The sequence below is a fragment of the Drosophila santomea genome, chromosome 3L, assembly GCF_016746245.2.
Source record: "Drosophila santomea strain STO CAGO 1482 chromosome 3L, Prin_Dsan_1.1, whole genome shotgun sequence".
NCBI classification, from domain to species: Eukaryota; Metazoa; Arthropoda; class Insecta; order Diptera; family Drosophilidae; genus Drosophila; species Drosophila santomea.
Window position 1 is genome coordinate 22,226,972 of NC_053018.2, and position 24,031 is coordinate 22,251,002.

General features: G+C 41.3%; 3 protein-coding genes across 3 annotated transcripts in view; 1 reads left to right on the top strand and 2 right to left on the bottom strand.

The window, feature by feature from the left end:
* Positions 1–2,003: 2,003 nt before the first annotated feature.
* LOC120449833 (glucose-6-phosphate 1-dehydrogenase) lies at positions 2,004–4,062 on the bottom strand. The gene has a single exon (XM_039632483.2). It carries the CDS (start codon positions 3,957–3,959, stop codon positions 2,346–2,348), a length of 1,614 nt encoding a protein of 537 aa, XP_039488417.1. The 5' UTR covers positions 3,960–4,062; the 3' UTR covers positions 2,004–2,345.
* A 947-nt stretch (positions 4,063–5,009) lies between these two features.
* Positions 5,010–5,341, bottom strand: LOC120448766. Its single transcript, XM_039630951.2, has one exon. It carries the CDS (start codon positions 5,283–5,285, stop codon positions 5,064–5,066), a length of 222 nt encoding a protein of 73 aa, XP_039486885.1. The 5' UTR covers positions 5,286–5,341; the 3' UTR covers positions 5,010–5,063.
* Positions 5,342–12,044: 6,703 nt separating this feature from the next.
* Positions 12,045–24,031, top strand: part of LOC120448857 (tyramine/octopamine receptor) — a 36,614-nt gene continuing 24,627 nt past the window's right edge. The window contains exons 1-2 of the mRNA XM_039631064.2: positions 12,045–12,181; positions 12,498–12,644. The gene's annotated coding sequence lies outside the window, so the exon portion shown is untranslated. The remainder of the gene's footprint in view (positions 12,182–12,497; positions 12,645–24,031) is intronic.

Here is a 24,031-nt window from a genome sequence, read left to right on the forward strand (position 1 = left end):
CACGCCCGAGATCCAAACATCCCTGCGCTCCACTGCCCAACTCTACATATATCCCGCCAGTTTGCTCCCTTTTTGCCAGTCACTTTTAAATTAAGCAATTTGAAATGTTGACCAGGGAATCTTTCCTTTCTTTTTCTGTACTTTCCTTTCCTTCACTTCCAAGCCAGACCGCAAAATGTTGGCCCACAACTTGTGTGGAGTGTCACGGGTTGTAATCGCTCGTTGTAGGTGGCTGTAACTTGGTCAGGAACAGGAACAGGACCATCGGACCATCGGACCATCAGTTCTTTGGAGGACCAGTTGCAAAGCCGTAAAGATAGCGCCACAAACATACGGAACACCCACGAGTGGAAAGGATGTGGATGAATCGTGTCGAAGGATGAGTCGATGGCCAACTAACTACAATTTTTTGATTGCCCGTGTTTTGTAAGCGCGCTGGCCATTTGCTTTACCACCTCAACTACGTCCATGGCCCACACTCTAGAAATCGCCCATCCAAACGTGGACTTTGGTCAGCTCAGCACTGCCGAGCCATTTTAATTTCACTTTACGGTTTCCAAACACGAAATCCTTTTTGCCACTAGGTGTTCAGCCAGGACTCGTTTTTTATCGTCCGGCATGCCCTGTTCCCCCGCAGGTGTGTTTGTTTGGGTCCCCTGTTTGTGGGGTATTAAAAAGTGAAACGGTTGAATCCGAAGCCCCAAAGCGGAGGTAGAAGGATGCCAGTCATATGTGTGTATGGGGAGAACGAGAATAGGGAGCCATTCCATGCCAGAGACTCACCAAGATTGGTCTCGCCCTGAATTTTAGTGTCCAGGGTCGATTAGGTACGCCTTTCGTTTTGCGGCTTGGGTTACGCAACGATGATCTGAGCACATCTAATCCGTAGTAGGATGCACCTGCGTTAATTCGGTAACCTGCTTACTTCTTTGAAATAAGCACCAAATAATTTAATCGGTTTACGACGCCCGTCCTGCCTCAGCTAACAGGAAATTAAGTAGGCAACCACAAGCAACCAACCAGAACGGCCGAAGTCCCATGTGAAAGGGGCGCCGTCAGCATGAGGATGGTAAACAAAGTAAATAAACTCGGAAGGCAATCCCAATTGAAAGCGACAATATTGTTTTTAATGATTCTCATAGCCAAGGCGTAGCGACGGAATCTTTTTGGGGGAGAAAAATCTTTTTATTTGACTTTTTGGCTGTCAAGGGGAACGGAGCTGGAAAAAACGTGGAGGACAAGCTGATAGAAAGGAAAAAAACACAAAGCATATGCGTGGGTTCCCCACAAAGGCCCTGGAAAATCAACAAGGACGATGAAAATTCTATACTGAGAAGTAGTCTCAAAAAAAAAGTCATCGGGATATAGGTGGCGTGGCAAGGAAATCTGTTGAGCAAACGTACGCCAAAGATAGCAATGCAATTTACCCACTTAGTGCATTAGCCTATTAGACTCTGTTCCCCAAATTGAATATGATGCCATCGCATTTTTGCCACCGATTTACATTCGACATTTGCTGAATCAGCACCGAATCATCACAATCATGAGCAAAAAGTAAACCCACAAAAGATTACGGGGCAAACAAAAAGTCATAGACTGGTGATTGAGCAGTTCAAAGTTTCTTAGCCAAAGTTTCGCTTAAGAAATCAGAGTAACTTTCCATCCTATTGCAAACTCCCTTCCACCGTAGTTTGGTATGCATGTATGTACATATGTGTGTACGTTTTTCATCAACTGCTATATAGTTATTGTAAACTTTCCGAAACCGAGAACTTGCCAGTTGAAAAACAACTGACCAACTGTCCTAGACGAACTCCTCTGAATAAGCAAGGATGTCTAATGTACAATAAGTTTGGTGTATTGACGTTTTGGGCTTACCAGTACATTCTTAGCTCTTTTATTTTCACTTTTTACAGTATGGCCAGTCTGCTTTAAATCGATTTAATTTTTCCTTTTAAGTGGTTAATTCAGTTGCGACAGCACCATACAAAAAATTAAATTGATTACTTTTAAATACCTGTTTTAATAAATTTACAAAAAAATTTTGTGTGTACAAATAACTACATATATAATATATTCTTTAGATAATTACGTAGTTCCCATAGCCTCTAGTGGTTCTCAGTCATTCCAGCAAAGGACAATGGCCAAGGCATAAATGCTGTTCCTGCCCCTCTTGGCGAAATCCTCACCAGCAACATGGGCAACAATGGCAGTACGGAATGGAATAGAACCGAATGGAACAGAAAGCTGTGAAGGTTTAAACTGGGCAGCCAAGGTGAAGTGGTAGCTGGTGCAACACAGCACGCCACACTTGTTTAATTTAAAAGCTTTCGTTGCTACTTTAATTATCCCTCCGCCTTAGGAGTCGAGCTCAGCCTTTTGGTCCGAGGTTCCCTAACCGGCTTGAGAGCGGTGTGGGGTCCGATTAGCTGCTTGCTCCTCTTGACCGTGTACTCTAATGTCTCTTCGCTCTGATGCCACTCGTCTGAAGCGAAGAAGACGAAGCCCGCTCGCTCGGCTTTGCGATAGGCCAGCAAAGGACCCCGTGATCCAAAGTCGTAGTGCAGCGGGCGAGGACGATCCGAATCGATGGTGGCGAGGACCGGGGAGAATATCCGCCAGATCTCGCACTGCTCGTCGGAACGCATGAAGAGCGTCTGGTCGCCATGGAACACGTTGAGCAGGTAGCCTGGAAGTCCTTGGAGTTCTTTCGGTCCCCGATCATCAACTCGTAGGTTGATCTCGCTCTCCCGAAGACAGATATTCTCGCCATGCCGCTTGAGGCGCATGCGCATAAAGACCTCTTCTGTGGGAAAGGATCGCAGGACCAGCTCGTTTCGAATGTCCGCACCGTCGCTGTGGAAGGCGTCGCAGTCTACCGGCTTGTACTGAATACGCACCTCCGACTTGGTGTCGTTAAGGGCCTTTCCCGCCCGTAGGATGAAGGGCACCCCGGACCAACGGCGGTTGCTAATTTGCAGCACCACCAGAGCGAAGGTAGGCGTAAAGGAGTCCTTCGGAATGTAGGTGTGTTCCGTGTATCCGCACTTCGCAGGCTCAGACTCCCGCCGGTTGTTGCGGTATTGAGCCAAAACCACGTCGCCTATGTTGGGAGTTAGCACCTGGCGAAGAACCTTCAGCCGTTCGACCCGCAGGTCGTCAGCAGTGTTGGCGTAGGGCTGATCCATAGCCAGCATGGCCAGCGTCTGGATCATGTGGTTGGTAATCAGGTCCCGAATAATGCCAAACTGGTTGAAGTAGTCTGCCCGACTCACCGCCACCGGGAGCTCACACTTTACAGATATCATCACCGCCGCCACATGGCGGTTGTTCAGGGTCTCGCCCCACAAGTGGTTCGAGTAGCGCAGAGCAAAGAAGTTCTGCATCACCTGCCGGCTGAGGAGATGATCCATCAGGTAAATCTGCGACTCCCGGAAGCAGTTGCACAGCGAGGTCTGAAAGACCTTGTATGAGACGTCGTCCCGCGCGAAGGGCTTTTCCACTATGATCCGGTTCCAGCCCGTGGACGAGCTACACTTACGGCTGACATTGAGGCTCACCTGATCGAAAACGATAGGGGGCAGCGCCAGGTAGAAGATCCGATTCGCGCGCACCTGATTGTGCTTCGTCTCCTGGTGGACCATCGCCTCCGTGAGCACCGCGTAGTGCTCCGGCTTGTCGTACTCGCCCTGCACGCATTGCACCATCTTCCAGAAGAGGTTGTACTTCTTGGGGTCTCGATGCTTGTCCAACTCCATATAAGGAAGAACCTGCAGCCGATACGTCTTCGTCTGCAGCGGTGTCCGGGTGAAGGTGAATATTTTAAAGCCTGGGGGCAGTCGATTTTCACGGTAGAGAGCCCAAAGCGCTGGGAACACCTTCTTTTTGGCCAACACCCCTGAGGCTCCGAAAACCACGATGGAATACGCCTCCTCATTGTGAGGGTCTATGGAAATCATTTTGGGGAATTTAATTTAAGTGTAATTTTGAGGGAATAAAATAAAGCAAGAGAAGTCAAAGCTTGGCCAAGAATAGTAAAAATTTTAATTGAAAGAGTGTGATAGATATTGCCAGGAGGTATGGACTGAAACAATAAAACCTAAGCTTAAATCGTAGGTCACATATTCTATAAAAACCTTAACAGTTTTTAAAACGAGCGATTTTTAATCATGTTTTGTTTTCATACTTGTTGTTCTTGAATTTTGGCTTCGAATAGGTTCTCTCTGTTTTTACCTCCTGTCCAATCCAAATATGCAAAACTAATTAGTAAAGTATAATACAATTAGTGCCGTAACAAACAAAATTCTAAAGACACGACCTTAAAATACCCGTTTAACTCTATTTGAGTTTTTAAATTAACTGTTCTCGCTTATCTGCCACAGTAACTATTTTATTTAAGGATCTGCGATTGCTTTGAATTACCTTAATTTGTAATTTTTTTTAGTATTTTTATTTATTATTTTTTTATTTATTATTTTTTTACAATTGTAAAAATTGTTATTTGCATTCACACTTTTATTGGAGAAATAAACAAGCCCAACATGAGGTTTTTTAAAGCCAGAAACCCACAAACATTTCTAAGACCTAAACGCCATTCAAAGCAGTCAAATAAAATACTTTTAGTCAACAGGCCAGGCCACCAATCCGGAAAGGAGATTTAAGCTCGGAATTCTGCTGAACAGGAACGGTCTGGTTATCACATCCGGGATTGGCAGCAGCCTTTTACTTGCCCTGCAATTTAAATTCAATCAATTCAAATTCCCTAATCCACCCTTTAAGTGCATGCGAGGAACCCAAGGGAGCCAAATCGCAGTGGAATTTCTATTTACTTGCGTACCACACATGTTGTGAGAGCCAGTGCAGCTAATATGAGTGGGCTCCTATTGCGATTCCTATGCACCATTCACCCGAATCCTTTGATGCCCAAATCGACGAGCTTTTTCAATTTTATGTTAAAGGAACAGCAATAGAAATCTAGCTTTCAAATGGGAAACCCCTTGTACCAAAACTTAAAGTAAAAGTCGCGTTTATTAATTCATGCTGGACGATTAAAGGACGATTTTTTAGGCAGCAGCTGCAGTTGTTGCAGCAGGCGTGCCAGTTGTAGATCCAGCAGCAAGAGTTGTCTTCTTCTTCGGCTTGACTTTAATGCATTTTTTGAGCTTCGGGGCATACTTAAGAGGGGGCTTACACTTCTTTGTCCTCGCCATTGTTGCTTCCACAGTGAAGCAGCACATCAGGAGCACAAGCGTAACGATGCAAAAGTGAACCAGGGTGATCTTCATAGTGCAGCAATGTAAGATGGTCTAAGAGCTGTTTTCACGATCACGGCACATGCATTAACTGCTTGCTGTATAATTCGCTGGAGCTAAATCTGTTAGACGCCTGACATTTCATGGTACCTCAAGGTATTTCATGCCGTCAACTTATTTAACAAGATCAACCTACCCGCCACTGGTAGAATAATAGGCTATATTAGACTCAAACAAACAATTAATGTGCATTTTGCTTTCCTTTTTATACCCGTTACTCGTAGAGTAAAAGGGTATACTAGATTCGTTGAAAATATGTAACAGCAGAAGGAAGCGTTTCCGACCATATAGAGTATTTATATTCTTGATCAGGATCAATAGCCGAGTCGATCTGGCCATGTCCGTCTGGCCGTCCGTCTGTTCGTCCGTCTGTCTGTCCGTCCGAATGAACGGCGAGATTTCAGGAACTATAAAAGCTAGAAGATTGAGGGTAAGCACTCAGAGACATAGACATAGACATGCCCGAACTTTTTAAAAATGTGGTGATCTTTTCTTATATTTTTATTAGTCTTGTACATTTCTATCGATTTGATACAAAAAACAAGAGAGAACGCTATAGTCGAGTTCCCCGACTATCTGATACCCGTTACTCAGCTAGTGGAAGGGAGGAGAGTCTTAAACACAGTTTTTGGCGGTTTTTAGGCGTTATAGTGGGCGTGGCAGAAAGTTTTTTGGCAAATCGATAGAAATTTACAAGACTAATACAAAAATGAAAAAATATCTAAACATTTTTTAAAAGTGTGGGCGTGGCAGCTTCGGGTGGTTTGTGGGCGTTAGAGTGGGCGTGGCAAAAGTTTTTTGGCAAATTGACAGAAATTTACAAGACCAATACAAAAATGAAAAAATTTCAAAACACTTTTCAAAAGTGTGGGCGTGGCAGTTTTTGGCGGTTTGTGGGCGTTAGAGTGGGCGTGGCAACATGAATCGACAAACTTGCGCTGCGTCTATGTTTCTGGAGTCTGTATGCTTAATCTGAACTTTCTAGCTTTTGTAGTTCCTGAGATCACAGCGTTCATACGGACGGACAGACGGACAGACAGACGGACAGACGGACATGGTCATATCGACTCGGCTATTGGTCCTGATCAAGAATATATATACTTTATATGGTCGGAGACGCTTCCTTCTGCCTGTTACATGCTTTTCAACGAATCTAGTATACCCTTTTACTCTACGAGTAACGGGTATAAAAACTTTTTGCCAAAACTTCCACTCCCACAATTTTGAAAATTTGTTGTATTCCTATTTTTATCAATATGCAGAAAATTGTGAATATTTCTTGATCGCACTTCCACTAGCTGATAGCAAGGAAGCTTGACTATAGCGTTCTCTCTTGTTATCGATATGCCAAAACAATATTATGTTTTCCCGTTCGCTGTCTTTCTTTTTAATATTATATAAATGGATAAATGACCAAGCGTAAAGTGATGCAATTAAATTCAATGAAAATGATTTTTTCTTGACTCCGCCAAAAAATTCAAGAAATTAGTTAAACAAATAAATACTAGAAACGCGATGAAGAAAACAAACCGAAGAAATCAGGACAAGTCAACTTGAACTTTTTTATTTCCCTTCACTTTCTATCCGAACTCACCATCCTGTGTTTATACGTGCTTGTCAAACTCTGCGCAATTAATATGGAAGGAGCCATGCAGAGATTAGTTGCCGGGATATGGTAGTAAAGCCTCTCCCTTTGGACAACTTGAGCTGCAATAGGTGGTTGTAACCGCTGTTAATTGGCTTTGTTTATGAACAAACACCGAGTATTCTTGATATTCACAATTCCCTTGCAAAAACGGCTTACGGAGTAGTAGCCACTTCTAGCAGCCATTCCAGGCACACCTGCCGTATACTTGTTATTTTCCCATAATCATGGTTGGGCATTGGTAAGGTGAGCTTGGATTAACAGCTAAATGAAGACTAGAGACTAAGATTTGAATAAAATAAGTCTCATTTAAAGCACACGTATCCTTGTGATTGATTCTGGAAGGAGTGCGTGTCAATTACCAAATGCAAGGACACTAATATATGGCAAAACACATTGAAATTTAAATTCCCTTGCTAATGCTCTTGCTCTTAGAGTAATCTTTTGATAAATTTTCAAATTTCTATTATTCTTGTTAATATCTATCGATTTGCTACAAAAACCACGACCATTCTAACGCCCATAGACCGCAAAAAACATAAACACAAAACGGCCACGCCCACAGCTTTTAAAAATGTTTTTTGACATTTTTGTTAGTCTTGTAAATTCCTTCGCACTTCCACTAGCTAAGGGGTATCAGATAGTCGGGGAGCTCGACTATAGCGTTCCCTTTTATTTAAATATAAGTGATATGAATAAATTCTTGCTCTAGATTATAACAGGCAAGCAAATCAGTTGAATCATCTCAAATCCGGCACATCAGCCATGGGTTGACCTTTTCAATGACACAGCAAGAAGATATATCATACTTCAATTTACTGCGGCTGCTTCCTTCGTTACCCCAACTGGCGCCCCTGGAAAGTCAATTTCAATCAGCAAACAAAGGAAATTTCTAGGACAGAACATAAACACAAACAAAATAGTGGTCAATGAGCCCAAAACAGGAAGAGCTCCGGATGGCTGGCCTAGCCAAAGTGGCTGGGACTTGTGAGATGCGGAAGAGCCTGACCCAGGCCAAATTTTGCCAACGATTTATGCACTGACTAAGCTTTTTTAACACATGCATAAATTAGAAACATACAGGACCAAGGTTGGGGTGAAATATTCGGCAAACAGTTGCTTAAAGCCAACGTTTTTAAATGACCCATTGATGAGATCAGACGGAAAGGGGCTTTCCTCTCCCGATGATGTGTGACAGTTTGTGGCAAATTGAAAAGACATGGGAAGAATGAGTGAACGGGATAAGGAAGAAGACCTCGACTTAGACACACCATTAAGCTCATAATTGCCTCATAGAGATAGGTTAAATCCACAGGCGGCTTTTGTTCCCAGAATATGTGCCATCTGCCACAAGTTTATTGTGCTTTATTCGCTTTCATTTGCTCTCTCTGGGATCACATAAAATTTAATTAAATTGTTTTATTGCATTCAGGCCAAATGGCATTCCTTAAACGAACTCCCATCAACTTCAGCGTTTCGTGGGCCACAAGCCATACAAAAGAAGTGAAACGAAAAAATCCCTGTTCGCATAATTAAAGGAAGCCACAGCAGCGACTCCAACATTTTTGTGGCTAATCTTTTATGGGATTCCGCAACGACAAAGCCTGAATCGCTGCGCCCACATTCATCAAATGAATCAAGATTTGTTGGAACTGCGATATCTCTATTTAAATGTTATTGAAGACGGTAACGTGTTCTTTAATACTACAGAAAAAACGTTTGCGACATTAACTTAAGTAGTTGGTAAATATACTTAGGTATATGTTACCGAAATCAACACGAATGACAGTGCTAAATTATTTTACTTTGAGAGTAGTTGAAAGTTAACAAGAGAGAACGCTATAGTCGAGTTTCCCGACTATCTGATACCCATTACTCAGGTAGTGGGAGTGAGAGGGAGAGTCTTCAACACTGACTGTTTTTGGCGGTTTGTACTCCAGTGTTCTGGAGTCTGTATGCTTCATCTCAACTTTCTAGCTTTTGTAGTTCCTGAGATCTCAGCGTTCATACGGACGGACAGACAGACGGACGGACAGACGGACATGGCCAGATTGACTCGACTATTGATATTGATCAAAAATATATATACTTTAAATGGTCGGAAACGCTTCCTTCTACCTGTTACATACTTTTCAACGAAAAGTAACGGGTAAGTAACGGGTATACAAATATCTTAGTATACTATAAAATAGACGCAATTATTCAACAATAATTCCGTGAAATTGAAGGAACCTCAGTAGACATGACAGGAAAATTATTGGGAAAGGTTAGTGAAAATCGATAAGGGGGAGGTGTTTAACGCTGATGCCTAGGAAGTGGTGGAATTATTTATAAAGTATATATTCTAACTCGTACTGAATAGGGAAATTAAGTTGGACAGAAACTGGTTGCCCCTTTTAGGCGCTACGCTCGTACAAACGGCAAATGGCACACAAAGAAGACCCAAATTGAAAGAAACTCATTGGCATATCTACATATTTCTGGTTCAATGCATTGCCAGAACGCACACCCAGATACATACCAACACATAGGCAAACCCGAAAACAGACTAGCAAACAAACAGGCAAACATCTCTGGCGATTATGCAGTGAAAAAGAGCGGCACCGGGAAAAGTCGGAAATGGAAATGGACTGGCAAAAGGAAAGGGAGAACGTGGAAATCCTCCGCAGGGCAGCCAAACCAAAAGTATTCGAAAGATGCCAATTCATTTGTGCCATAAACAACTACAAACACAATCGGATGGCAACAACAATAAAGCTGGTACAAGATACTGGTTATATCCGCACAGGGATATAGAATGCATATGCACACTGTATATTGGCCAACTATCGATCCGATCCATTGTAACTTGCAACTTTTCATTTTCCATTTTTTGCGCTCGAAGATAAATTATTATTTGTTGGGGGTTGACAGTCGATGTGAAATGTGAAATAATTTGTGGATTTTCCATTCATGTCAAATTAAGGAAATTGTTTCCGGATTCCAAATAAATTCTACTCTGGTAACCAGTGAACTGTTATTATTACACTGGATTCACTGAAATGGGTTTGATTTTCAAATGCTGTATTTAAAGATTTTACAAAAATGTTAGCTAGTTTAAGTGAAAAAATATTTATCTAACATCTGAAAGATTCATATAAAACCGCGTGGTCGAAAAAGTTTTTTTTACTTGGAAGGAATCTACAATATCAATATGCGTTATATGTATGTTGGGGTCCCCGAAAAGCGACTGCTATTTTCATTTTTCATTTCGCATTCGTTTTCAGGTTAAAAGGGTATGCAAATTTCCCTGGCCCATAAACTCAGACTTTTGCAAGTGTGTTGTTAAGGTGAGTCGAAGCTCTGACAGTGTGCTCCTGTCTGCCAAACCGGTAGCACACTGTTAATCACACACTTAAATGTGTTGGTCATGCTTTGACGGACTGCCAATGTTTATGACGAAAACTGTCCCTAACCCCTGACCCGCCTGTTCATCTGCTTCTGCAGTTCCAGCTAAGAGCGCAATGGCTTTATTATTCGGCCAGAACCTTCGTTCAGTTAGCCACTCACTACGTTTATGCCATGAGGCTAAACAGTTTTTAAAAGCGTGAATTCCAATTATCCACTGTTTCTGCGACACACTCCACCTGATGGTTGGAAAACAAAAGGTCACAAGGTACCGTTATACATTTCAGTCATCAAAATCAATAAGAAAGAGACATTTGCAACACCGCCAAGGCAAAAATCAACCAATTTAAATAGTGTCTGTTTGGTTTTTCTTTGACCAGAAATTTGGGCTCCCTCTTCACGCACTCTGTGAATTCATAAAAAAGTGGTTTATGCTAACGAATTGGTAGTTTTCGTAAAATAAAATGCTTTGAAAGTTCGTCGCATAAACACTGTAGCTGTTTCCAATGTGTGCCTGTGTGCAGGATAATTTGCTGCGACATGCAACTTCTGAAACTTTAATTGACAACAGCAGGGAGGAGGTGCGGTCAACATGGCTTAGCACGAGATGACCCACAACAACTGGGACTTGGACTATATCTGGCTGGCTAAGGGGTTGGAGCTTTGAAATAAACCAGGCACACTGCTCATCTTTTTCAGACTCATGCTCCAAGATAATTGAGTTTCCTGCCTGCAGCCAGCTCAAGCTGCAAGAACAATAAACGGAGCCGCAGGAGCTACAGACAATTATTGTATCATTGCGAAACGGAGTGTGCGAATAACCACAGCCTTCTCATGCTCATCATCCTCCCATGAATCTCTGATGCGAATTGTCACTTCTTGCAGCTGTCTCCATGGCTGGATTCTCCATGCAAATGCAGTTTTCCCAGAATACAGAGCAAACGTGCGTCAAGAAGAGAAAGTAGGAAACATGCCGGAATGTTGTACTATTTGAAGCGTAAGCATATTACTTTTTGAAAAACTTGTAAGGTTTTATTTTTATTAAATCCATTCCACTCAAAGAAAACGGAAAACCATATTTACGTAGAGATCGGTAACAATTTTCTTAGGCCGAACGAGCAAGTAGGCAGAGAGACTCCGAGTGGTCGTCGTTTTTTACGTTACTACGTCACAAGAGCACTTTTGAGAATAAAGATCAGTGCAATTTACGAGTTCAGTCGGTGCCGTGATCTCAAGCGTAACACACTGAACGAGCACACTTTTGTAAACTCATTTAAACTTAAAACCACACAAACATAATCTGCTTAATATTAATTATAATAAAAATATATAAATGCTTATATATTTATGCAACACTTTAATTTTTATAAACAAATACTTATTTGCAACTAAGAAAACAAAATAAACTACAGGCCATGCAATTTTAATTGATATGAGTTCACGCTTTGATCGCAATCTCATATGGAAATGTTAAATCTATTTATACACAAATATAAATGATATATAAAAATATAAATGATTTTTATGCCTTCCTGTTCCTACTCCGTGCTGAATCAACAGTTTGGCCACTAAGAGAAAATCGTTAAGAGAAATGCGATGCCCTGCTTTGCCGACGCGGACCACTCGTTTCGACCCGAATTGTTTCGACCCGGCCGAAAAGAGGAGCCGACGAAGAGACGAACACCCACAACAGGGTGCGGGTAGCTGAAGTTGAAGGAAGGACCGCGGAACGCTGCCACTCGCCTTCAGTTCCGTGCGATTTGGCGTTTGGTGTGGACGCGAGTGGCGGAAGCAGGCGGCGTCGATAGAAACGCGCTCTTCCATCTTTCGTGATGCGGTATTAGAAGTTGCTAGCTCAGAGATTCCCGCAAAGTTCAAGTGACAATTTGCCAGCCAACAATAACTTTCCGACGCAGGCAAATAAAATTGAATTCGATTCGATTGTCTCTCGATCTTGATCGATTCATTGCACCGGAAAAAGAGGGCAAACCATAAAGTTATAAAGAAAAGTTTTCTAGGCTCCGTTGGCGTGTGGCAAAGCAACCGAAACCAAACCGAAATTTCGCAAATGAGTTTTGCTATCGACGGACCATACCAATTAACAGAATTCGTTCTTGTGTAATAAATAAATTGCCAACAATTATAACTTGCAGTCCCACCCAGGCATATTCCAATGAAATGTGCCACAAAATGTTTACGGCCATTGAAGCTCAAAGCAAGAGACCATAGACGAGGTGCAAGGTGCTGTGGTAGTGGTTGGAAAACTAAAAGGATTTATAAAACTAAAATTTATAACTGAGGTAAGGCGAAACATCAGCATTCATTTGGAATTGGGCATCATCGAAAATCATGTTTAGGAAGTGACAAAGATTAGTTTATTTAAAAAAAAAACTTATTGCATATTGGATGAATTTAAAATGTAATAATAAGCCCTACAAACTTTACAACATTTTCCAAAGTTTGAAAGACATAATAGACATTCTAGTTAAACATTTTAGTAACAGATTCTAGTAAGTTAACTTAACGAAATGACAATCAGTAAATTTGTATCTTGACCAAACGTTATAATGTAGTGAAAATCTTCTCAAAAACAAAAAAAATTTTAACTTTTTCAAAGACTAAAGGCGTGAAAGATGTTTATCTTTGAACCTCTGTCAAATTCCGAAGCACATTAGAATTATATATCAATCCAAAAACTTAACAAAATCCTCTTTTATAAAAAACAAAACCTAAAATAAATACGATTTTTAAATCTTCCACAAATTTTCTTTGCGCGCAATTCATGGAATAAAACTAAGTGCGTCCATTACGTATGCCAAAGAAAAGGGCAATCCGCAATGGGAAAAGCCGAAAAGGGCATATGTGTGTAGGGCGAAAAGAAAGAATGTTTCCCAAGTGCCACGGCATGTGTTATTTGAACGCCTTTAATTAATTAAACGGCAAAGCTCCCGAGTGCGTGCCACCTAAAACTTCTTGCGGAAAAGCGGTTCTTGGGGTGCCGGAATCTTCCTTGTGAGGCTGCGAACTCAACAGCGAAAGCATGATTATTATTTTATTTCATGTTGCGGCTTTTAAGTAACAGACTTAGCAAAATCACATGGCAAAAATCCAGGCTATACCCCCCGGGTGCTTTTGTCCCAGAGCGTGCCGCATTTATACCAATTTAAAAAGCGCGGCTAACTTTCGCGCCAACCTCATGATTATATATTTATTTGATTTTCCGGTCTGCGGTTGCTCCTCACAGCCGCTATTCAGCCCTGAGCTCGGCGCACCATCTTTGGGCTTCGTTGCCCAGAAAGTATTTACATAAAATCTAATCAAAAGGCAGGCCGCATTATCTGCTCGGACTGCTGCCTCATGAAAATTTCAATAAGACTTTGACACAGATACGAATCCACGTGCATATGTTTATGCACATAAATATACAAGTAAATATATGAAGAAGTATATAAACATGTGACCTGCACTTCACCTACAACCCAGCATCGTTTAGTAAAAAACGGTTCAAGACTCGAACCACTCTAAAAGCGTTTTAAATAATTCACAACTTTGTATTTTCTTGCTTGTCTGTCAAGGTGGCAAGCAACTCTTTAAGGTTTCGTTGAATTTATTTTTATTTACACATTTTAAAGAGATTTGAGCGAAAAACGTGAATAAACAAATATTTCTAAGTCAGTTAAACAGTTTATCCATATTTTAGTCACAACAACAAAGAACGCTATAGTCGGCGTGGCATATCAAACTAAATGGGCCAGCCACAAAAAAAAAAGAAAAAACTGTGGGCGTGAGAGTTTTAAGATATAAAGTGACCAACCATATTTATTTGGCCCATCGATAGAAATCACAACAAGTTAAATATTGAAATGCTAAAAAAAAAATAAATTTTTGAAAAGTATGAGCATGACAGTGAAGGGCTATAGAGTGAAAGTGGCCAAATAGTGTTTGGCATATCTGTTAATATATACATATTTAACAATTAAAGCAAACACATCAACAATGGGTGGAAGATAGAGTAGGCGTGGCATCTCCGAAAATAACCTTATTTTAGCCTGTTATTCTTAACTTTTATAGTCCCCAAGATCTCGGAGTTCGTATATAGGCTTCCTTGTACCTGTTACATACATTTTAGCAAACCTAGTATACCGCAAGTAATGGGTGTAAAATTTGTTTAAAGATCCTAATTGATAAATCACCGAAAGCTCTTGGGTATTTGGGCAAATAAAAAGGGCTTATGCCTTAACAGATTAATTTATCTTTATACACAAAGCCAGCGGGTGCCTATCTGATTCAAATGATGTGTTAGTCGGGGAAAGGGTGACATTTTATTTTCCTTCAGTATAGTCGCAAAAAATACATTAAAAAATATTGGAAAGGGAATCCAAATTAATGCAGTTAAGCCTGTAATGTAATCAATGAAATATTGCTATTTTTAATGTTTAATCTTTTCAATTAAATTGGCAATGATTTACGCTGTCCACCCGAAGATGTTTGGCCACCGAATTGTAATGACACATTAAACCCCGATACGATACGTTGCGACAGGGCAGTGGAATTGTAAATGATGTTCTCGCATAAATCAATTAAAATGGTAATTGAAAAATAATTAAATATACAAATTAAGTTGCACGCCGCTTGGGTCATCTGCAAACTTAATATATAAGTTTGCTTGTGCTTTCCACGGGGAGCTTGATACACGATGGGCCTCAATCGTTCAGATAATAAATATCCAAGTCCATTAATTATTTATAGTCAGATTTTAAATTACTTATACGCTCCACTGCCAAACAAGCCAAGTGAGAATTTGTTGGGCAATGTAAATTATGCGGCCCATAAAACTATTCAACTAATTGCTGTAATTTCGTTTCCATAACGTATACGCATCTTGGACCCGATTAAGTGTCCCCTAATTGGTTGAGTATGCTGGCTAAGCAGCAAAAATGCCATTATAAAATCTTAATACAATAACAATGAATTCGATCAAGAGAAAATAATTTCCATTCGGTGTTTTCATTTGGTATTCACAATTTCATGCTTTCCATTCGATCTGCCTTCTCGGTGCATATACATTTTAATGCATCCGCTTAATTGAATGCTCCGAAATTCATCCACCAATCAATCAATCAGCGGGCGTGATGAAAATTATTTTATGAGCCAAAAAATACTCGCAGCATTCGAAGGCGAAGCAAAGAAAAATAAAGAAATGTAAAGAAAAGTTCGCGCTGCGGTTTGCATAATAATGGGATATGGCAAGGCCGGCCAGGAATGCGGTTCTGTGTTCTCAACTGACTTCGTCCCGGCCAATAGTACGTGCCGTCGTCACTGAGCAGGATCGGCGGGATAGTTCGGTGGATTTGGTTAGATTCTGGCCACTCAACTACAACGCACATACAAATTAGCAGCTGAGGGACCCATACCCTTCAAATTTTTCTAGCAACTGGGAAAATTGTAACTACCTACAAAACAGTAGTTCAACAGTTCATTCAACTGAACGCGAAAACAAGCAGAGTAGACGGCCCTGCGTACTTATGAGGGCTAAGAAAACACTTTCCGATTAAAAAGTGATGCAAATGGAGGGTGCTGCATGAAAAACAAGCCGACTGACTAGATCTGCGGCTTCGTTTATCTGAAAACGGAAGCTTTCTGGTCAGTTTTTCTGCTGGTTGCCGGATTTGCATAATATGCTAATTACGACACACTTTCCAGCGCATAAATCATTCATTAATCATCCAATTCATGTGCGGGCTCTTCAATTAGACCCTGCACTTTTCGTCTGCTTAAGCTGGTTCTGTTGACTTTGGTTTTGTCGACTCAATGCGCATAAATTTCTGTGCCAAGACCTAAATTCTTGCTTTAGAACTCGTGTGTCTGTGCGTGATAAAACAGAAGATGATGCTTATATATTTTCAGCCAAATAATGTACAGGGAAGATTGTCACGCGTGGATTAAGTTTTAATTCAAATTATTTTCGTGACTGCTATTGCACCGCAACAGCATTTGTTTCTGGGACGTCCTTTAAAACCTAAACCAGCAATTTCCTCCAGGTTTTCCAGTTGATCTGCTCTTTTCACGCTCCATTTGCACCTCAATCCCTAGCCAATCCCCACTGTATGTGCAGTGTTCTGGTTGCTAGCTGCAAACGCATAAAAAATTGTTGCCACATCACTCACTCAGCGTGGACGCGACGGCTGCAGCAGGTTTTCACCGCTTTTCTTTTGCATTTTTCCCGAGCAGAGGAGGAGCAGAGCAGAGTGGGTTTGGGACACTTACAATATGCCACCGAGGCCTGGCAGGTTGCAGTCAAAGGCATCTCATCAGCAGCGGTTGCAACCCACTTTCCCCGGAAGTTTTCCTCTCAAAAATGTGTATGCCGTGCGGTTGGGGTAAGGGTCAAAGGGCAGGGGGCTTATTACATTATCCCTGCACCCTTTGCGATTGGCAGGCGATTTTTTATTGGCGCAGTGACGGCTAAAATAAGAGAGAAAGCCTTGAGTGAGTATGCCGACTTTTAATTGCATACTTTGTAGGCAACATTATCGGAAGCTACAAAGCAAGCACCAGACACACAGAATTCCGCAACCAAGTCCTCTTTATGTGTGCTTATAACCTCTTTACTACTTTTCGCTTCGCGGGGCACTTAAAGTTGTTGCAAAAATGCGAACGGAATTGGAATTGAAATGGGAATGCAGCTGAGTCTCCACACTAAGACCTATTTCAATTGTGCCCCGTGAAATTCCCGGCACATCCCACATCCACATCCTGAAGCGCCCCACCGACCGAATTCTATTCACAATTTCCCTCCTATTCTGGGTGCTAAAGCACACACGGTGCCACCGGAACTCGAAAATCTGGAAGAATTAGTCGTCAACGCCGTACAACTTTTCGCACTTTACAATTTATGAAGTTGATGGGAGAAACTGAATGTGGAAAAAGCGAAGCCTCAAAACTATCTCATTATATTTGATTGAAAAATATCAGTACATAAGTGTTGTATCAAAACTAATTAAATTTATCTACGCGTAGAACCGCTTCAAGAGCATAAAAACTTTAAATTAAGAATCGTGCCTTTTGTACAAAAAAGTTAATAGTAATGAGCTAACTTTAAACCAAAATACACGGTAACTTTACAAAGCCCAATAAAACAGTTCATAAGATGTTTCGTATCATGCTTTTCCATTTCAAAATTAAACAATAAACATATGTGGGATTGGAGTAAGTTGGCATTATCATGCAGCCTAGATGTTTGGGAGTGCACACACTGTTTCCTATTTCACCAGAACCGCCAAGTATTTCATCAGCCAGATCCTAACAGCATTGCCAACAGTCTCTCTCTCCCATTGTGTCTCTGAAGTAATTCAGTCGCTGCAGAATTTTTAACGAAGTCAGTCGATGCGTTCATTAGTGCGAGAGTCGTAGTTCTTTTCATTTTTATAATTATTAATTTCAAACTTTGTGAACAATACCCAAAATAATAAACTTAATTTGTATTATCCCTACAAATTATTGGGGGCTCAACCGGGATCGTTCAAAGAAAAAAATTAATAAAAGTGCATTAACACTAACGAATTTGAGAGAACGAAGCAGAAGAGAAACTGGCGTGCGACAATTCGACGAAGCAAAACTGGAGCAAATTCTGGATCTTTTCTCGACAAAGAAGAGGAGACCCTTTGAAAGAATATCTAAGCGACGGTTGCAACGACGACGCAAGAGCAACGGTGAGACTAGTAGAAAGTCTTTCGACGTGCACATGAAAGTTCTTGGGCATTTTGAAGACGTGTCGAAACAAGAATTTTTCGTGGTGAAATTCCGTATTGAAGAGCGGATAGAGCTGGCGAAAGAAACGACGAATTTCAAAGCAACGACAAAGAGAGGATAACGACAACGAGAGGATAACGACAACGAGAGGACAACGACAACGACAACGACAAACCAAATAAAGAAGGAAACAGTAAACGAGTAGAGGAGATCATACGACGCAAAAAAACAGGAGAAGCATCGACGGCGTGAGTAGGATCAAGCGTGCAACAAAATACGTGCATTTCGACGGGAACGACGAAGAAGTAAAAACAGCAGCAGAGACGCAAATAGGGGCAAGACTTGGAGCTGGCAATATTGCAACAACTAGTTTTGCACAGCGACGAGTATATGAGTACATATTTTTGAACAAAACGACGAAATAACGAAGAGCAGGAGCAGCGACGGCGACGTAAGAGCAATCGACGACGTGATCCGTAACGCAATACGGAGCGGGGTTACGGCGAAGACGAATTTCGCAACGCAGAAGAACTTAAATACGACGACATTAAAGAGACGAGAAGTGCGGCGGAGGAGAGCCGTAACAACTGGTTGGGTGAGCGAGAGGCTGCGCATTTAACAAATTGGTTTTAAAATTTGTTTATCATTGTTTAATATTTTTGAATTCATTGTTTAACATTTAAATTAATTTGTAAACGGCTCACGCACTAACATGGATGCTAGACAAATTCTCGAATTGACCGTGCCTTTTTTAAAGGCAAAATTAACGGAATTGGGTTTGGATACCAATGGGCGAAAGAGCGCTTTGCAGGACAGATTATTTGAACACTATGGCATTGATGCGGGCGGTGAGGATGAGGATGCAGTAAGTGTTTCGGGTTCATCTAATTATCAAGATGTTAGTCACCACGTAGGCTCGAGATTTACTCTACGCGATGTCCAAGACAGCATTTCATCATTTTCTGGCTCAGACCACGAAGACGTCAATCATTGGTTGTCTGAGTTCGAAGACGTTGCAGTAACCGTAGGCTGGGACAATTTGCAAAGATTTATCTATGCTAAACAACTTTTGACCGGAGCCGCCAAGCTTTATATCAAAAGCACAAACCGAATTAGAGGGTGGGGCGAGTTACAGCGCGCGTTAAAAGATGAGTTCGGCAAAAAATTATGCTCGGCTGAGATTCATAAGCTTCTGCGGCAAAGGCAAAAACAACCAAAAGAGACATGCATTGAGTTTTTGTACAGCATGATGGAGATCAGCAAATCGATAAGTCTTGATGAGGAGAGCTTAGTTTCGTATGTTGTAGAAGGCATACCGGATGGCAGGATAAATAAGGCTGGGCTGTATCGCGCAAAAACTATCAGAGAGCTAAAGGACGAAATTTCTATTTACGAAAAGATAAAGGGAAAAGGAATTAATAAGGAAATTGTTAAGAAAGAGGTGGCAGCGAAACAAGGACAGAGTAATGGCCAGAGAAAATGCTTTAAGTGCAACAGTGAAGGCCACATTGCCAGAGATTGTAAAGGCGACATAGTTTGCTATCATTGCAACCAGAAAGGGCACATATCGAAGAACTGCGCGGAAAAGAAAAATAATGTTGTCGTCAAGAATGAGAAAGCGAATGTCCTGGAAGTCAATGTTGAAAAAGGGTCAATATATAAAATGATAGTAGCAAACGGTTTGACATTCGTAGCGATGATCGATTCGGGATGCGACTTGTGCTTGATGAGGGAGGATATTTTCAGAAGCTATGAAGATTTAAGGCTGAAGCCTGTATTTAAACATCTGAGAGGCATTGGCAAAGGTGAGCTAAGGACAATAGGATGCTTTGATATTAACCTTCAGGCGGATGGCGTATGCTTTACCTCAACTTTTCACGTAGTAAAACAGAATGAACTGGAGTACGCAGCCGTTATTGGAAATGATGTGCTCCAATGTATCGATGTCGTGTTCAGTTCGAAGGGGGTCTTATTTAAAGAAAAAGAAAAGGATTTCGCTACGGCATTCAAAGGAATGCTTGTCACTGAGATCATCGATGAGTCCTCCGTGCTCGACAAAATCGATCTATCTCACCTGGAAAAGAGTCAGAAGCTAAAGGTAGAAAATCTAGTTAAAGACTATAAACCAGTAAAGTCATTGGCGTCTCCAGTTAATATGAAGATCATATTGGAAGACGATGTACCCGTTTATCAGCGACCACGACGAACTTCGTACGAGAACAAATGTTTCATAGACAAGCAAGTGCAAGACTGGCTTTCAGAGGGAATTATCGTACCAAGTTGCTCAGAGTATGCATCGCCTGTGGTACTAGTCTCAAAAAAGGATGGATCGAAGAGATTTTGTTGTGACTATCGGAAACTTAACCAGAAAATCAAGAAGGACAACTTTCCGATGAGCCTGATAGACGATGTTTTGGATAGATTGCAGGGGTCGAAAATCTTTACCACTCTCGACTTGATGAACGGATTTTTCCACGTGCCGATCGACGAAGATTCAAGGAAGTTCACAGCATTCGTGACTCACAACGGACAGTATGAATTTACGCATGTTCCATTTGGCATCTCAAATTCCCCGGCTGTGTTTTGTCGTTATGTTTCAGCAGTCTTGCGAGAACTCATTCAAAATCAGACAATCGTAGTATACATGGACGATATAATCGTACCAAGCAAGGACGAGAACGATGGAATCAAGGCTTTGGAAATCGTATTGAGCGCAGCGTCGAAGGCAGGTTTGCGAATTAAGTGGGAGAAAGCACAGATTTTGAAAAGCAGAATCAACTTCTTAGGCTTTACGATTGAGAATGGAACCATATCCCCAACTGACGAGAAAATCAAAGCTGTTGTTAACTTTCCAATCCCTCAAAGCAGGCAAGCTTTGCAGAGGTACTTGGGTTTAACGTCATACATGCGACGCTTTATCAAAGACTATGCCTTGGCAGCAAAGCCTTTGAGTGACATGCTTCGAAAGGAAGGCAATCAGAAGAACGATAGGAACCTCGTGATGACTGAGTTGGGTATTGCTTCCTTCAACCACTTAAAACAACTATTGGTATCAGCACCAGTACTGAAACTGTTTGACCCTTTAGCTGTTACAGAAGTACACACAGATGCGAGTAAATATGGCTTCGGCGGCGTTCTGATGCAGAAGGACCCAGATGATCAGCAATTTCACCCGATTGAATTTATGAGCCGCAAAACAAACAATTGTGAGGAGAAATACAGTTCCTATGAGCTCGAGGTTTTAGCCATTGTGAATGCGTTGAAAAAATGGAGAGTGTACTTGTTGGGAAAGCCGTTCACAGTGGTCACAGACTGCAACGCTTTTGCAATGACCATCAAAAAAGACGATCTGCCTCCTAGAGTTGCAAGATGGGCAATGTCATTGCAGGAATTCGAGTATAAAGTGGAGCACCGAGCCGGAACGAAGATGAGACACGTAGATGCACTCAGCCGTTTGTCGTGCTTTCTTATAGCGGATTCCACAAAATCACGCTTGATCGAAGCACAGAACAGGGACAACTGGATAAAAGCCGTCAAAGTTATATTGGCAAGTAATAAGGAGCACGAAGATTTTTATATAAAAAATAATATCCTTTGCAAGGATCCAGTAAATGAACTGATAGTTGTTCCCGACTCGATGGTAGATGAAATCATTGCTACAGCACACAAAGAGGGTCACTTCGGAATTAAAAAAACCAGAGACATTTTGGAGAAGTCCTATTACATTCCAGGAATTCTGCCTAAAGTAGAAAGAGTGGTTAGAGCATGTGTAGAGTGCCTGATCATTGACTCTAAGCGCGGAAAAAAGGAGGGATTACTATCGCCGATCGACAAGGCTCAAGAACCGCTCGGAACCTACCACATTGACCACGTTGGCCCACTTACCGATACAAAAAAGAAGTATAACCACATATTAGTAGTCGTGGATGGTTTTTCTAAATTTGTTTGGCTTTATCCAACAAAGTCAACAGGAACAGATGAGGTTATAGAAAAACTCGAGAAGCAAGCAGCAGTTTTTGGGAACCCTCGCAGAATAGTTACGGACAGAGGAACCGCATTCACTTCAGGATCCTTTACTGAATATTGCAATCGCGAAAGCATTCAACTACTCCACATTGCGACAGGTATGCCCAGAGGCAATGGACAAGTCGAACGAATACACAAAATTGTCATCCCGATGCTCGGCAAAATGTGTCAAGAAAACCCAGTAAATTGGTATCGCCACGTAGACAGAGTTCAACAAATCATAAACAATACTCCACCTCGAACCACTAAGTATAGTCCATTTAGAATTTTGACAGGATTGAATATGAGACTTAAGCTGAATGATATAAAAGACCTAATAGATGACTTAGAACTAGAAGAATTGAACGATGAGAGGGAAGAGATTCGAAAGAAAGCACAGGAAAACATAGAAAAAGTTCAGCAAGAGAATAGGAAAAACTTTAATGAGAAAAGAAAGCTTGAAAATAAATATGAAGAAGGAGATTTGGTAGCCATTAAGAGAACACAGTATGGAACAGGAATGAAACTTCGCCCAAAATTTTTCGGTCCGTATAAAATTACAAAAAAACTAAACCACGGTCGCTATGAAGTAATAAAGGAAGGGAATCAGGAAGGGCCAAAAATAACAACGACTGCAGCCGAATATATAAAAAAATGGAGTTCATTCAGGGGCGAATGAATATTCAGGATGGCCGATTGTGGGATTGGAGTAAGTTGGCATTATCATGCAGCCTAGATGTTTGGGAGTGCACACACTGTTTCCTATTTCACCAGAACCGCCAAGTATTTCATCAGCCAGATCCTAACAGCATTGCCAACAGTCTCTCTCTCCCATTGTGTCTCTGAAGTAATTCAGTCGCTGCAGAATTTTTAACGAAGTCAGTCGATGCGTTCATTAGTGCGAGAGTCGTAGTTCTTTTCATTTTTATAATTATTAATTTCAAACTTTGTGAACAATACCCAAAATAATAAACTTAATTTGTATTATCCCTACACATATGTATACATGAACAACATTATGTGTTATGTGTAGTTTCCTACAACAACATAAGTGAGATTTTAAATCTGTCAAATAATTTCAGCGTTGAAAACTATTTTATACAAAAGACTCATATAGAATCAGTCAAAGCTAGCGATCTCCGCAAAAACCCGGATCCTTAACCGTTGCAACATTATTGACACCTGGATAGCACTACTAACTCACACACCACTATAACCAACTCCACATGCATCGTGTTGCTGTCATCGTTATTTGCACGCTTTTGACACTTTTAATAACCGCAAAACCGTAAATACCGCCAACCGCAACGACGTAAACCAAAGTCAGCCAAACCAACACAGCCTTCTGTTTAGGATGAGCAAGTGCAACAGCAGTTGGGCCACACTGTTTGCATGCATATCCATCAAATGGAAAGAAAACATGGCTCCACCCGGCAGGACCTCTCCTTGGTTCGGCTGAGACAACGACCTGAAACCAGCTAATTTCCGCAATCAGAAACCCACTTACCGGGCCAAAGCACATAAACAATGCACCTCAGATACACCGGGGCCGCGACTATGGGTATGCTGGGCCAGGACAAAAGGTGTAGGTGTAGGGACAATCGCCATTGACGATATGACATTGCTCATGGAAGTGTGATGGATCCTGGATCATCACGCTCTTCAGGCTTTGTATATTCACTAGCGGAAGTCCCCCAAGAACCGACAGAATAGTTACCCAAGATATATTAGTTATTGTAAAACATATCAGGAACAAAATTTTGAATTGCAGTTCTGTAAATGCTTATTTAATAATGAAATCATTATTAAAAGATCTAATTTCAATCATTGTATCAAAATAAACTCTATATACAAAAATCACGGAATCCATCAAGAATATGAGTTGATAAGTTATACACATTTTGTTGAGGATTTTTGAACATTTTCGCTA